General features: G+C 44.9%; 1 protein-coding gene across 1 annotated transcript in view; it reads left to right on the forward strand.

Moving 5' to 3' along the window:
- The first annotated feature begins 7,571 nt into the window (after nt 1-7,571).
- Nucleotides 7,572-15,921, forward strand: part of ENTHD1 (ENTH domain containing 1) — a 118,108-nt gene continuing 109,758 nt past the window's right edge. Inside the window, exon 1 of the mRNA XM_027871057.1 lies at nt 7,572-8,077. Coding sequence (XP_027726858.1) covers nt 7,729-8,077 — 349 coding nt within the window. The 5' untranslated portion in view covers nt 7,572-7,728. The remainder of the gene's footprint in view (nt 8,078-15,921) is intronic.

Consider the following 15,921-nt stretch of genomic DNA (forward strand, 5'->3'; position numbering starts at 1 on the left):
AGAGAGAGAGAGAGAGAGAGAGAGAGAGAGAGAGAGAGAGAGAGAAACCTTTGTTTTATTTAACTTCAAAGCAATTCTTCCCGGAATCCTAGACCCTCAGAGTTGGAACAGAAGACCCAAGTGGCCAGCTAGGCCAACCCACAGTGACAAAGGACACCCTAACCTCCTACGATATACAAGACAAATGGAGGTCAGCCTCTTCTCGAGACGGGGAACTCATCACCTCTACAGGCACTTTGGGACCGTTCTTACACTGGGAAGTTTTTCTTGACATCAAAATGAAATCTGCCTCTACCGGCTTCCCTCTGTTGCTTCTGGCTCCTACCCTTTGGGGCCAAGCAGAACAAAGTTAATCTCTGAGACCCTGGGAACTCCCTTTAAAAGATATCTCTCATACCCTTTTCCATCCCTCCCTTTCTTTGTTGATGTTGTCCATTGGTTCTGCCACGTGACAGATGACTCGGGTGTCTTAAAAATATCATTGGGGTCCCTAATCTCTGACCTTCCTCAAATTCAATACGCTGGGATTGAGACCAGAGATGTCACCAGACACATGGGCAGTCAATGGCATGGTAATCCTTTATTGGCCCCTTCGGGTCATTACTGGTGGCTCCCTCCTCCTCCCACCAGATGTGACTTTCTTCCTTTTATCTCTGTTTTCTCTCCCTTTCCCTATTCTCCCTCTCTCTAGCCCCACTTTATAGAACCACAGATCCTTACAGGGGCAGGGACTTTAAGAAATCTCTTCACATCCAGCCATGGACAAGTGGAGGACCCTTCAATCACTTGTTGGGCAAATGGCAGAAGGATTGTAGGATCATGGGTTTAGGGTTGGAAGGGACCCCAGTGACCATCTAACCAGTCCAAACTCTTCATTTTTATGGGAGGTGGGGAGAGAGACTGAAGTTTAAGGAGAAGCAGTGACTCACCCAAGGTCACACAGGTAATAAATCACAGGTGGGGTGTTGGGGGTCATCTAGTCCACCCCTCTTCCCTTTCTTTTCAGCATCCAGTGAGAGTCCAGAGGGAGGCCCTGCTTTTTTTGGGAGGCCTTGTCAGCTCTCTCCAGCTGCTGAAACGCCTTCTCCTCTAAGGCTACCTTTCAGTAACTCTGTATGAATGTTATAAGTACCAAATTAGGGCAGCACTGTCCTCCAATTAGAACATGGGGCTCTTGTGGGCAGGGGTTCAAGAGGGAAGAATGACTTAATCAACGTTTGTTGGTTGACTACGTGACTTCATTTGGTGGGGCTTCTGCCACTGTAACCGGAGGCCAGGGGTCTGGGTCTCCTGGTGGTTTGTAAAGACAGCCCTGGGCAGCACGGACTCCTGGGGGGTTGAGACCTTTATTCTCCTGGGGGCGGAGCTGAGCCAGGGGGCGGAGCTTATATGAAGCCACTCCCTCCTGGAGCCACAGAGGGGGGGAGCGAGCGCTCCTCCAGGAAGACATCAGCCATGGCGTCGAGGACGTAGGGGAGGTGGGCGGGCCTCAGCTGCCACGCTCAGTTCTGATTGGAGGATGGCGAGGCGCTGGGCTTGATAAGCAACTGTTTGAATTTAGGCGGGAACGGGCTGCCAACGGCTGCGGCTCTGGCGCTTCGTCAGGTAACGGGGTCTCCTGGTCTAGGGGAGCCCCCGGGGGTCCCGGGGTGCGTGGGAGGGGCTGGGTCACATTGGGGAGGAGCCTGCCCCAGTCCTTGGCTGCAGTAGACCCGGCGGGGGCGGGGCACTCTGGGCCTCAGTTTCCCCGCCTGTAAAAGGAGCAGGTTAGCGCTCCACGATCTCCAAGCCCTCCCAAACTTGTGCGTCTGAGGGGCGGGGTGAGAGCCCCCTCCCCCTTCCCAAAGAGGGATGGGCTGTCCCTCCAGGGAGTGAGCTCCCCGTCACTGTCACTCAGGCAGCCCATTTTAGTTGTCCCTGCTATCAGACCAGGGATCTCTAAGGGCGGAGACTGCCTGTGGCACCTTTGTGGCCCCTGTGCCCACACCTGGCACACAGGGGGCGCCTAATAAATGCCTGCCTCTCCCCTCCCCCTCCAGCAAGCATTTATTAAGCACCTCAGGTATGCAGGGCGTTTTTATTCACTCTTTGTTAGTGTAAGCACGACCAGGGCTCGCACATCAGCGCCCAGATGTGGGGGCCCCTGCCCTCGATGATTGCACAGCTTCCCCATCTTTGGCCTCCCTGGGATTGTAGCTCGGGGGCCTCTAGCTCAAGCCCAGCATTTCACAGACAGAGAAACTGAGGCCCAGGGCAGTGAAGTGGCCGACGAAGGTCACCGGGGCAGGAAGCATCCGGGGCAGAATTTGAACCCAGGGCCCGGGGCTGTCCTGTGTCACTGTAGCCGGCTTCCTCATCATCCTCTCCCACTGCTTCTTGCCTGCTGCCCCGGACCTGCGTCCTGGCCTGTAAGACTCTAAGCGAGTGTGTGCCCTCCGTCGGGGCTGCCCTTGGCTGCCATGCCTGCTTGGGTCCTCCTGGTCGCCTGGTTAGGGCCTTGGCTTCGCCTTTGCTAGGAAATCATGGTCCCCAGTGGCGTGGCCTTCTTTCTGTGGAGTCTCTGTCTTTCAGCATCCATGACTTGTCCAGGTCACGCTGGAGCTCTTGCAATTGGACGGCATGCCTCCTTACTGGTTTTATTTTTTCCTGTCTCTCTGAACTCTGGCTTTTGTCCCACAAATAAACCTGTCGTCTGACCACGTGCAGTTGATTCAGCAGTGACTCCCACAGCACTTGGGCCGTTTCCTATTCAGATAGCACCACCTTAAGTTTTGGTGGCATTATCTGGGCCTTGCTGTGGCCAGCCCTCTGATCCTTTGCTCAGAGACTGCCTCAGATGGCCAGGAGGGAGACTTCTCCGGACGCCCCGGATGGCCAGGAGGGAGTCTTTGATGGACGCCCCGGATGGCCAGGAGGGAGGCTTCGCCGGGCGCCCCGGATGGCCAGGAGGGAGGCTTCGCTGGGCGCCCCGGATGGCCAGGAGGGAGGCTTCGCTGGGGGCCCCGGATGGCTAGGAGGGAGTCTTTGATGGACGCCGCATCTTCGGCCTCCTGAACCATGCCTGCCCAGGCTTTTATCACGACCCTCACCACTTCTGAGGGTCAAAGTTTTTGCTGACTTCATGTGGTTTTCTACTACTTCTAGGAGTGAACAGAACCTCCTGTGTCCTTTCAAGATTTTCACAACTTACCCCCTTCTCACCTTCTCAGCCTCCTATGTGACTCCTTCCTCCCCACCACAGACTCTGCAGGCAGCCCTGCCGGCCAACGTGCCGTTTCTCACATGCGGACTTCTGTTTCTCCTCTCCTGCCTTTGTACTGGCTGTCCTGCATGCTCCCCCTACTCTCCACCCCTAGAATCCCTACCGTCACCTCGTGTGGGAGACCTGACCCCTGGCTGCTAGCACCTTCCCCTCCGACAGCACCTTGCACCTACTCTGCGTGTCTTGTGTGTGTGCCGGTTTATGTACGTGTTGTCTCCAGAACTGGAATGTCAGCTTCTTGAGGACAGGGGTCATATTTATTGTTGCTGTTGTTTGTATCCATTGTCTATGGTGCAGAGTCTGGTATGTAGCAAATGCGTAAAAATCCTCGTTGATTGATTTATTCTGATCTATTGATATTAAAACAAGGGATACGGCAAAGATGTGTGAAAGCCACTGGGGTTCCTTGTGTCCTACTTTGGGCCATGCCCCTGACGGTGGGATGTTCAGCCAGCCTGGCTGAACTCTGGCCAGCTCTGCAGGGTTTATGAGTGCTTCCTAAGGGTTTAAGCTGCTCCATGTTCAGGAGTAACCCAAGGGGCTGGCCTGCAGGAGCTGTGCACTTTTGGATCAAGAACCACCCACCCCCACACCAATGACAGGTGAATTGGATAATCAGTCAGTTAATACAAGGTATTGTGTTCTAGCTGTTTGGGGGCTTCCTGCAGAAGGTGGTGCTTGAACTGTGTCCTAAAGGAAGAGACATGATGAGGTCTAGGTAAGAAGGGAGTACGTTCCAGACATGGTGGATGACCCGCGCAAAGGCATGGAGTTGGGAGATGGGCGTGAGGAATAATTTGGCTAGAACGCAGATGGGGGAGGTGGAGAATAACGTCCACTGAGGCAGGTAGGCTGGGGCAGAGGGTACAGGGCTTTAACAGCTAAGCAGAGGACTTGGCCATCCGAAGCCCCTAGAGCTGGTAGAATAGGGAGGGGAATGACCTGGTCAGAGCTGTGCTTAAGGAAAGCTCTTTTGGCAGCAGTGTGTGGGATGCACTGAGTGCAGAGACTGGAGGCAAGGACATCAGTTAGAAGCTTGTTAACAATAAACTAGGTGAGAGGGGATGAGTCTCAGACACTTATTAGCTCTGTGATCCCCAGCAGCCTGTCACTTATATCCCTTTCTTCCTCTAAAAACAAACCGAAAGCCATTAGATAATTGTATCTGTTCCATGGATTTTGGGGTAGTTTAGGGTTGGAGCTGGCCAAGGCATGAGCATGCATGGGACAAGGCAGGACAGGGATGGAGAGGAGAGGACATTGTAAGAGCATTGGCCAGGAATGATGGTCAGGACTGGGAAGCCAGAGCAGAACTGGTGGCCTGGACTAGGACCAGGGCCTGTGCAGAGGGGCCGGAGGTCACAGGGACGGGGAGAAGCAGCAGAGGAGGGAGAGGCGGAATGAGAAAAAGCTGAGCCTAGACAGGAATTTCAGAATTCTTGATTGTGAAGGTACACCGCTAATGGTTGAGAATTTACATCGATTTTACAACCCGGTTTTTGTTTAAAAGCAGAATGTTTATTGTGAAGCATGCCCAGGAGGAGTGCTCACAGGATTTGAAGTCAGTCTCTAAGTTCAAATGCCTCCATTCCTTACCACCTTTATAACACAGTGTCCCACCTCTTTGGGTCTCAATTTCCTCATTTTAAAAATGCAAGGGTTGGACTAAATTCTTTCTAACATCCCTTTCCACTTTAAATCTATGATCTTCTGGTCCAAAATTGGCCTATTCAAAATCAATTTAGTGCCACAAAACATACCCATGATGTTCCCCTAATATATTTTGTGGAACAGTAAATTTAAGGACATTATAGGAATACAGCAGTGTGAGAATGAGGTCTGAGGATGGAAAAAATCCCATCCGGGACTGTTAATCTTGTCTCAAATGTCAACCCATTACAATGTCAAGGCTGTTTGGTCATATTGTCAATTGAGCAACTCCATGTGGACAGATTCCCTTGAGACATAATCAACCCAAATGTCATCTACAGCTTGCACTGATCAAATGAACACTTATTAGGGGCCTGAGAAAAGACCAGTGATTGAATGGATGAGGAAAAATGGAAAATGTACTTCCTCTTTGTTTAAGCAGCCCCCTGATGAGCAGGGAATACGATTTTCCGTTGTCAGACTTGCTTGTTCTCCCCCTGGTTTGGGATTGCATTAAATTTTTTTTCTGTGTGGTGGCTAATGCCTTGTGTCAAATACATTGAAACAATTAAGCCAAGTGTCCTGGTGTTGCTGGTTGAGGTGTCTTTTTGTGTTAGGAAGAGCATTTAAAAAAACACGTGTGCGAATGTATGGTAGGTGAAAGCTCCGAAGGCCAGGACCGTCCCCAGAAATGCAGATAGGTGGTTATCCAAACAGAAAAGCAGAGCGTTCTGCTGCCAGAGTTGTCCCTTCAGCAGATTATGAGTCAAACAGGGTTTTTTAATAGACTTGTGAAGAAACAGATCAATATTTGCTGCTATCACCAATGTCACAGTGAATCTCTGCATCAAGTGAGATTTGGAAGAGAAAAAAAGACAATGGAAAAAGAAAGCCTTCATGATTGAAATTTTTAATAGCTTATTGAAACACATTATAAATCACTGTTTTCACTGCCGGAATGAGACAGATAAAAGCTGCCTCTTTCTGAAGTGCAAACAAGAGAGAAAAGCAGAGTTGTAAAAATGAAGAGCCACACCTTCCTCATGAAGACCCCTTTCTCTTTTCAGTCTCCTAGGGGTGGTGATAGTTTCCCTGAGAGATCTTAATTAAACCAATACATTTTCCATCCTGCTGATCTGAGGGTGTGCATACTTTGATAAGAAAGGTTAATTATCTCTCTGTTTGTCTCTGTCTCTCTGTCTCTCAGGAAGAGGTAACGGTTTGGGGGTTTTGCTTCACAGTCAAGCCTTTCTGAACATTCACATTAATCAATCAAGCCCAAGATGGGGTCAAAAAGGACAACCAGAGGAAACTGCATAGAGAGTATAAACACATTTGATGTGAATTCTAATATTTTTCCTTTTGTGTGTGTGCAGTTTTACTTTAAAAATCTGATTATAGATTGTCTCAGCTTTGCTGGGTCTGGATGCTTGTCAGGGCTTGAAATCAATTTGATACACTATCTTGGCGGCCTTCAGTGGTGACTCATGAGGGAAATTGCGAGCTGACTGACCCATCCTAATGCAAACTCATGAAAAATAGGAAGGGAGGGAGGAAATTTCATAAAACTGTGAATTGACAATTCACAGGCATCATTAAAAATTTGGGAAGGTCTATACCCTTTGATGTCTGAACCTAAATGTGCCTCCTGTTGTGTGGGTATACCGTGAAAGCTGACGGGCACAGACTTAGCACATCCGAGATGCTACTGTGGTTTCGGTTTATTAGAGAAATTCTTATACTCTCCAATGGCTCCCTCTTTTCTTTTTCCTGCAGTTGAGGAGAATAGAATTAGATTCTCTATTGGAATGTGTCAGATCTCCTTTGGGTTGAAGAATAACACAAGCCTGTGAGGGGAGGCTATGTGCTTCTGCAATGGCTTCCTAAACCAAGAGCTAATGACTAAAATAATGTAAATGGAGATTAAAATAAAAAAAAAACAAAGCTGAGACTGAATACTGTGTGATTTGAATGACCGAGCTTGGTCCCAATTAAGAGATGATAAAGTATACTTCCCTCCCCTTAGAGAGGTGGGGGGCTGTGGGTGTGGAACATGGTGTATGCTAGTAGGCTTGGTTCCTTTCTCTCTTTGATTCTTTATTAGGAGGAATGCTGCCTGGGCAAATGGGGAAGGATATATTTGGAAATGAAGAGAATGTAAAAACAAATGTTATCAATAAAAAAAGAAATGAGAACCGGTTCTGAATTTTGATCTGATTTGAATGTCATGTGGTATACAAATATGCAAACTCAGGTCACCTAGTCCAATTCAGCCCTCTTTTTTTTTTTTTAATCATCTTAATTGTTCTAGGTATTTCTATAATGGCAAAATGTCTCCAGCATCAATTGTCAGCTCTGTTTTCTTATTCGGTTCTTTGTCCGCTTGACCTAATGTTTAATGCTCCTCGTACTTTGGGTGCAGTCACTCTGCTTCTATCTACGAAGGTTGATTGGCCCTGCCTGTGGCACACTTAAGACCAGAGAGACTTCCTGTATTCCGTTAAATAGCATACACATACCTTGTCGCCCCTTCATTCTGACTGAGGCCGCTAAGTGACTGAATTAGAAACTGAACTTGGATTTCTTATGTTGGTTGAATCTTCTACAAGGACATTTTAAAAATGTATAAATAACATTTTCTATTCTTCTCTCGGCAGGAACTTGGTAACTTAACAAGATGGAGACTGATACATTGTTTTTGGGGGCAGCAAAGCAGGAAGCTTATTAGCTGTCAAAAGCTCTGGAGAGCAGCCACTCAGCTCCCCTTCCATTTTCTTCCTCCTCCCTACCTTCCCCCTCTCAATTTGGTCTCATCCATGGCACTCAGGAGGCAAGTGAAAAACTTTGTGAAAAATTACTCAGAGGCAGAAATCAAAGTCCGAGAAGCAACTTCTAATGACCCTTGGGGTCCTTCAAGCTCGCTGATGTTAGATATCAGTGACCTGACCTTCAATACAGTTTCTCTCTCAGAAATTATGAACATGCTGTGGCAGAGACTAAATGACCATGGGAAGAACTGGCGCCATGTGTACAAGTCCCTCACACTCATGGATTATCTCATCAAGAATGGGTCCAAAAAAGTCATTCAGCTTTGCCGAGAGGGCTTCTTTAACATTCAGACATTGAAGGATTTCCATCACATAGACGAAGCTGGAAAAGATCAAGGTAACATTTAAAGTTGATACGACCTACCAACAATTTATATATGGCGGGATAAGTTGAACTAGGAACTGAGGGAAAGCTCTTGCTTATGATATCTTTCTTTTATGAGAGATAGAGTTACCACTTTAATTATTTGTGCCAAGTACTTAACAGATCAATAACTTCTCTTCAAATGGAGATACAAGAGGAGGCTATTAGGCTTCTGATGCTTATACAGAGTCTAAAGAAAATGGCTAGAGGGGCAGCCAGGAGGTGCAGTGGATAGAGCACCAGCTGTGGAGTCAGGAGGACCTGAGTTCAAATCCGGTCTCAGACCAGACACTTGACACTTACTAGCTGTGTGATCCTGGGCAAGTCACTTAACCCCAATTGCCTTGCAAAAAAAAAAAAAAAATGGAGAGAGCAGGAATCACAATGAGGAAGGAGTACCTGTAGGTGGTGCTGGGCTGCTCAGGCCCCAGCCCTAAGATCATGTCTCTGGAAGCCTCTCAATTTCTTAGTAGGCCCCTGTCCTGTGAGAAAAATTTCTCTTGTTGCAGAACACATTCTCTTATTAGAACAGGGGTCCCTGGCCTAAGGATTTTTGTCCTTGGCTGGCCCAAGGACTCTCTTGGCACCAGACCCCCAAGGTCCATGCCTCTGACAACTCCCTCAAATGTATACTCCCTACATTTTTCCATCCATAGCTCCCAAAGACACCTGGACCCCTAGATTACCTAATTAGTATCCCTGACATTCCTTTCCCATGTAAGTCCCAGCACCATCCTGACTCTCTCACAGGTTCCATAAGGATCCTTGACCACTTTTGCTAAGGCATTATTTATAATAAACTTTTTGCTGCTTGACTAAGACAAGGCTTGAGTGTATGAATTCATTCCAGACAACTCTGCCTTGGCATTCTTGGGGTCCCAGCACCCCAAAACCTCATTAGTAGCACTCTAGTACTAGATTTTTTTGGCACAATAAAATAGCTCTCCACAGGATGGAAACCTTCTAGCTCTTCCTATATCAGAAAGCTAATTTGGTAACAAAAGAGAGGTGGTGTTTCCATGAACTCTCGAGAGTTTCCAGATGAAAGAAAGAGCTCTATGTATGACTAAGAATGCCAGGTTATAATAGTACAAATGACAAAGGGGGAAGGTTTGGGAAGAACATCCACATATGAACAGTTCTAGGGTCTTCAGGATGCTGACATGGCGCCACAGCGCACAGAAAGAGCCCAATGCTTGCAAGGATGAGGCTGTGACCTACAGGCCAAAGATAATTGGCGTTTATAATGATGGCGCTGAGCTTTCACTGTGAGTCTGTACTCTCTTTGGAATCAGGATAGAAAAGTTGCATCATAGTTGGTATAACAAAAGCACATGTTTATATAGTACATTAAGGTGTACAAAGAAAGCTCTTTTCTCACAACAATCCCATGAATGAATATCATCCCTATTTAGCAGATAAAGAAATGGAATCTCAGAGAGCTTAAGTGATTTGCCCAGGGTCACGCAGCTAGTAAATGTCTGAGCCAGGACCAGAGCCCAGACTCTATACTGTTGGTGTTGAGAATTTTTTTAAAAGTCCTAATTATTTGGTAATTTATAATCTGTATATGGCTTATATACAAAGTCATATTAGCCTGGATTGTATTAACCAGAACGCCCTATTTGCTGGCCATGCAGAATAGTTATTCACTGCAATACTGTCCTGGATAATCTAGAAATACAGTGAAACTTGTTTTTATCGTGCCTGATACTTGCTCGGCCTCAACATGCAAATTCAGCAGTGTTAGCTCGGAGCCCCCAAAGATGCTGCTTTTGCAGTTAAGGTTTTCATGAATAAAAGGTTTTCATTTCTCAATTTCTTGAAAAACAATATTAGCAACTTTCACACAAGTAGGTAATTATCACAACTCAAATGCAATCTTGATTGAATGTCACACTAGAACAAGATTTGGAAAAATTATTTCTCAGTACAATAAACAAATCATTTACAGACAGATTATTTTATATTATGATGTTCAAGAAAAAAAAAACCCTGAAAGTAGTCTTGTCTGGATCTAAGCAACACCCAGGAGTTGGCTACAAACGAACTAGCAATTGAGCTATCCAATAACAGTGGACACAATGCAATCTATAGGGGGGAGATTGTAATAATTTGGAGTATGGTCCAGCACTTTGGTTTGTATTTACTGGGTAAAGAGTTTTGTTGTAGCTATTTCTCATTATTCCTCCATCATAGGAGTCACAAAAAAGTAGCCATTGGGGACCAAGCTCAGTGAGATTGGCCAATGTTGGCAAATGCCTCTTGTTGAGGCCTTTCCTTCTAGCTCCTTATTTTCGTTCTGGTACAGATTGGTTTTGGGATCCAGCTGACTATGGGCGCCATCCGGCCCTGTAAGAAGGAAATGTAGAGTTTCTGTTTTTATGAAGTACTATAAACACTTGTCCAATAGGAGATGGGCAAAGCTGGGCTATTAACTGCCATCCTATTGTCAATTTAACTAAGAAGCTAAGGGCGGAAGGAAGCCATGGTGACCTAACATTCCCTTCGGTTCTGTGTTTCTTGGAGATCGTGGTGAGGCTTAATGATAGATAGGCTGAAGAAAGCCTTCGCTGCCTACGCTTGTGCTATGCTTTGTGAGTCAGAAAATGACAAGGCGGCGGTGTCCACAGGGACTACCTCAGTGACCCCGAGATAAATGAATAAAACAGGCAATTTTCCTGCCCTGTGTGGGGAAGACCTAGGCAGAAGGAAGAACAGGAGTTCTTTATGAAGGTGCCTCAGACATACTTGTTACTTTTCGAGCATCCTTTTTGTGTTGTTCTTTTGGATGTCATATGAAGCCCAGCAAAGAACCCACCAAATGTGGAGAAGACACAGCCCCCTCTGTAAGGGGTCCACAGGTTAATGGGGAGGCAGAGCTGGGGCTGGTGGCTGGGCCTGTCAGGTCATAGCTGGAGGGAGCTTCCAGATGAGGGAGGGTATGAATTTCAATGTCTGTATGCTTCTGTGCATGTGTACATGTGTGTGTGGCAACGTTTGTATCATAAATATCCAGGTAAGCATGCAGACACATGTTTACCTATATACAAGTACACCCGTACAGTATATATGCAAATGTTAAAGACTCCTTCAGAAGGATGTGAAAACTCCTAGCTTTGGGGAATACAAAAGCAAACACAGGTAGGGGCTATCACTTTATTAGCCTTTGTAAATATTTTAATGCATTAACACCCACAACCACAAATGAATGGGATAGGCAACATGGTACCCGGGAAAGAACAGTGGGTTTGAAGTCTGAATATATGGGTTCAAATTCTGGCTTAGCTACTTCCTACATGGGTGAGCAGAGACTTCTTATCTCTGAACCTCAGTTTCCTCATCTCTAAAATGGGTGGGTTGGACTAGATGGTCTCTGAGGGTTCTTCCTTCTCTAACTATGACTGTGACATGATCCTGTGAACTGAAATGTGAATTCATGAACTGACCCTTCCTTTACGTATCATTGATCAACACTTTGCTATTGATAGCTACTGATACCCATTGATGAAATATATGGGAAGATATAAAAATAATGGGTGTTGCTTATACTTATTTGTCTGGGAGGTGGTACAATTAGTCATTATGTTTTAGATGAAGGCAGAGATGTGTGCTTTAGGAGAGGAGAGTTAGAATGCCTTCCAGTGTACTTTGTGTATGCTTCGGCACATGAGAAGGTTGAGCAGAAGTGGAGACAGGGGATATTGCTTGGCTAGAGTGGAAGGTGGGTGCAGAGGAACCAGGAGAAAAGATGCCAGGAGGCCAGCTGGTGGAAGGCCACAGAGTGCCTAGGGTCGATAGTTTGTTTTTTTCAAAAAGTTATTGATGGAGATTTGAGGAAGGGAATGCATATGATCAAAATGGCGCTTGATTTGGGTACTATTTCAGAAGAAAAGTGACAGAAGGTGAGGACCACAGTGATGAGACAATTGTAATCATCTGAATCGGTTATGACCTGAGTTTTCACTTGGATACAGATCATTGCAAAGGGAATGGAAAAGAATGGATTTATAGGCAATGAAATGGTGTGATGTGGTTGCCAGAAGAGCTAATGCTGGTCTTGGAGTTCACTAAAAGGGACATATGGGAAAGAGAGAAGAGATGGTCCTACTCTCCTCCGCCCTTGGTAGACTTCCTCTAGAGCATCGTCTTCAGTTGTGGGCCCCATGCTTGAAGGCCCTGCAGAGGCTCAGCCTTGAGAAGAGAAGGCTCAGGAGGCCATAACAGCTGCCTTCAGATGTTTGAAGAATCATCCATGAAGGAGGGATCAGACCCATTCTGTTTTACCCCCAAAGGCAGAAACTAGACCAACGGAGGGAAATGGCTACGAGGTCAACTGAAGCTTCAGGATGTCGGGCGGCACCGAGAGGCGGCAGGTTCCTGCTCCTCAGAGGTCTTTGGGTAAAGGCTGGATGGCCGCGTGTCAGTTTTGGGAGAGTCGGATGAGACGGGCACTGACGTCTCTTCAGCTATTGGCTTCTGTGATTCTGTGAGTCTTCTTTGACTAACCTCCTGCTGGTCTGGGCGCTGCTCTGTGTCCTGACAGCAACTGCTAACAGTGAGCTTCCTTTAGGTGCTTTAGGGAAGGGGTCTCGAGGCCACATGTGGCCCTATGACTGAATCCAAACTTCACAGAACAAACCCCCTTAATAGAAGGATTTGTTCTGCAAAACTTGGACTCAGTCCCCACACCTGAGGACCTAGAAGGCCGCTCGTGGGCTGGAGGCCGCAGGTTCCTCACCTCTGCCTTAGGGAGTGTCCATCCAGCACGGAGCCCACCATGGTGCCTACCACAGGGCCCTGCATCTGGCTAGCGCTCAGTAAACGAGCGTTGGGTGGAATTCTTGACTTCTTACTCCTTAGCTCCTTTTCTTCGCTGTCTTTTATGTCATTTCACACCACTAGTCCCAGGACGCATTATAGGGATCCTCCAAAGAGCTGGTTGTTTTTATGATTAACACAACACTTCTCCCCAGATCCCCAAAGGTGAACAGATAAACAAACTGCTCGTGGAGTTGTTGGTATTATTTCCTAATTTCCCTCCCATGTATCACAACTTTATATTGCTACTGCTGCAGAAGAGAAATGGAACTTCAGGAGGACAGAGAAGGGTAGAGAAACTGCATAGGCCCTTTGTGTTTGTGGAATGATAGAATGATTGTAAATTACTTTAAATATGGGGGTGGCAGAAAGCAGGGATGAGCATAGTCCAGTGGAAAGAATCCTAGATGTGGGGTCAGAGAACCTGGATTTGAACCTTGGCTCTGCCATTTGCCAGTGATATGACCACTGGCAAGTTACCTGAACCTCTCTGGGACTCAGTTTCCTAATCTATAAAATGAAGGGCCTGGACTAGATGGGCTCTGAGATTCCTCCTAGCTCTACATCTCTGATCCTATGATCCCGGGGTTAGAAAAAGAAGGAAATGGGGCAAGACTTGAGAGATTGATGGGGAGAACCTGATGGAAATTAGTGACTAAGATGGGGAAGAGGACACGGAAAGAGAAGATGAGGGAAAAAAGGGAAAGGAATGATTATGTTATAGTGCTTTGTGCTATGCACATACATATTTGACGCAATTAATACAAATAGTTTTGTACTTTTATATTTTCAGCAGATTCATAGCACTAGCCTTGTTTTTAACGAAATGATGAACCATCTAGATGTCAGAAGTGATGGTTGAATAAATTTTTTTTTCCATTTTCCTGCTAAGAAATTTTCTTTCTTAGGGAGATTTAAATAATTGATCTTTTAAAAACATTTTAAGAGCATTTCATTGTAATATTAGGATGAATTTAATTAAAATTGTCTAAAAATACCTATCAAGCCTGAAATCCCATTCAAGTCACCAAAACGATCTCATTCTTAATTAGAACTAGGCAATTTGCATAGTATATAGTATTTTTCATTGAGTCAATTTAAGTTCTAAGAAATAAATGTGTGGATTACGGTTTTAGATACAAAGTTGATTCTTAATGAATTAATTCATAAACTTATGGTTAATTTTGCTGAAATGGATTATTGTCATTATCATTTTTAGCAATAACACGAGTTCATTGAAAGGAAAGCAGGACAAAAGCACATTTCTTTTTTTTTGATAATTAATTAATTAATTTTTAATTTTCAACATTCACTTCCATAAGATTTTGAGTTTTAAATTTTCTCCCCCTCCCCTTCCTCCCCCCACTCTAACATGGCGTGCAATCTGATATAGGCTCTACTTGTACATTCATATTAAGCATATTTTCCCATTAGTCATGATGTAAAGAAAAATTAGAACTAATGGGAGGAATCACAAGAACGAAGCAATAAAACAAAATGACAAAAGAAAAGGACAGCAAATAGTATGCTTCCATCTGCATTCAGACTCCATAGTTCTTTCTCTGGATATGGATAGCATTTTGCATCATGGGACTTTTGGAGTTGTCTTAGATTCTTGCCTTGCTGTGAAAAGCCAAGTCTATCAAAGTCAGTCATTGAACAATGTGGCTATTACTGTACGCAATGTTCTCCTGGTTCTTCTCATTTCACTCTGCATCAGTTCATGTAAGTCTTTCCAGGTTAAAAAAGCATATTTCGAGAAGCCAAAATTTAAATATAGATTTAAGTTTAGAACTCAAAAAGCTCCATAACTAGAATGTGTGTATTGGTGGGTGACATTACTGGTATCTTGACTTTGAGAATTTACCCTCACGTAGTCAAACTAGTAAGTATTTGGGAGTGTCTACTTCCATAGTCCCAACTTTCAGATTTTCTACCCTTGTACTATGTTTTTACTCTTAGTATTTTTGTTTCGTGACTCGTTTTGAATTCAGTATATATTGCTACTAATAATATACTTTGAGTATTATTGTGAGTATACAGAGTATGATGATTAGTATTTTTTTCAGAGAGTGCTTTGTAAATTTTTAGGCACTATATAAATGTGAATTATTATTATTATGACGACGATTATTCATGCAGAAAATAAGATGACTAAGACAGTCAATCTATGTTTGCGTCCAGGGCCAGTGTTGTGATTAAGCACAGTTGGTAGCTACTTATCTTTTGCAATTTAAAGGGTTCAAGAAAGGTATTCTTGCTCCCCCTTAATATACTTGTCTTTACCAGTAAAGAAAGACCACCAATTTATGACAAAATTCAACAGATTTTCAGCAAGCAGAAAATCATTTAATAATAGAATGCCATGTCTACCACCCACGTAGGAATATTTTTCCTACCTGGTCACGTCTATCAAAATTCTATGCAGCTTTCAAAGTCCACATGAAAAGTCATCTCCTCCACAGAGCCTTTGCTAATTACTCTACTTAAAAATTATTTCTCCTTCCTATGTTCTCCTAGTATGTTATTTGTACGTCTTATCTAGCACTTACCACATATTGTCTTATGTTCTCATTTTATTAGAGGAGCTTTGCCATTTCCTGAAAGTGATCCAGCCCTCCCTCTCATTCCTGTTTAATCTGAAGCTCAGCTCTGACCATTTATGCTGTCTGTCCATACATATACATACATACATACATACATACATACACGGGCAGCTAGGTGGTGCTGTGGATAGAACACCAGGCTTGGAGTCAGGAAGACTCATCTTCCTGACTTCGAATCTGGCCTCAGCTACTGTGTGACTCTGGACAAATGTCCTGTTTACCTCAATTTCCTTATCTCTAAAATGAACTGGAGAAGGAAATGGCAAACTACTCCAGTATCTTTGCTGAGAAAACTCCAAATGGGGTCACAAAGCTTTGGTGGAGACTGAAAATGAATGAATAACAACGAAAATATACACATGCGTCCATACATTTATACATCTGTACACA

The sequence above is a fragment of the Vombatus ursinus genome, unplaced genomic scaffold, assembly GCF_900497805.2.
Source record: "Vombatus ursinus unplaced genomic scaffold, bare-nosed wombat genome assembly UNPS02003292.1, whole genome shotgun sequence".
Classification (NCBI taxonomy): domain Eukaryota; kingdom Metazoa; phylum Chordata; class Mammalia; order Diprotodontia; family Vombatidae; genus Vombatus; species Vombatus ursinus.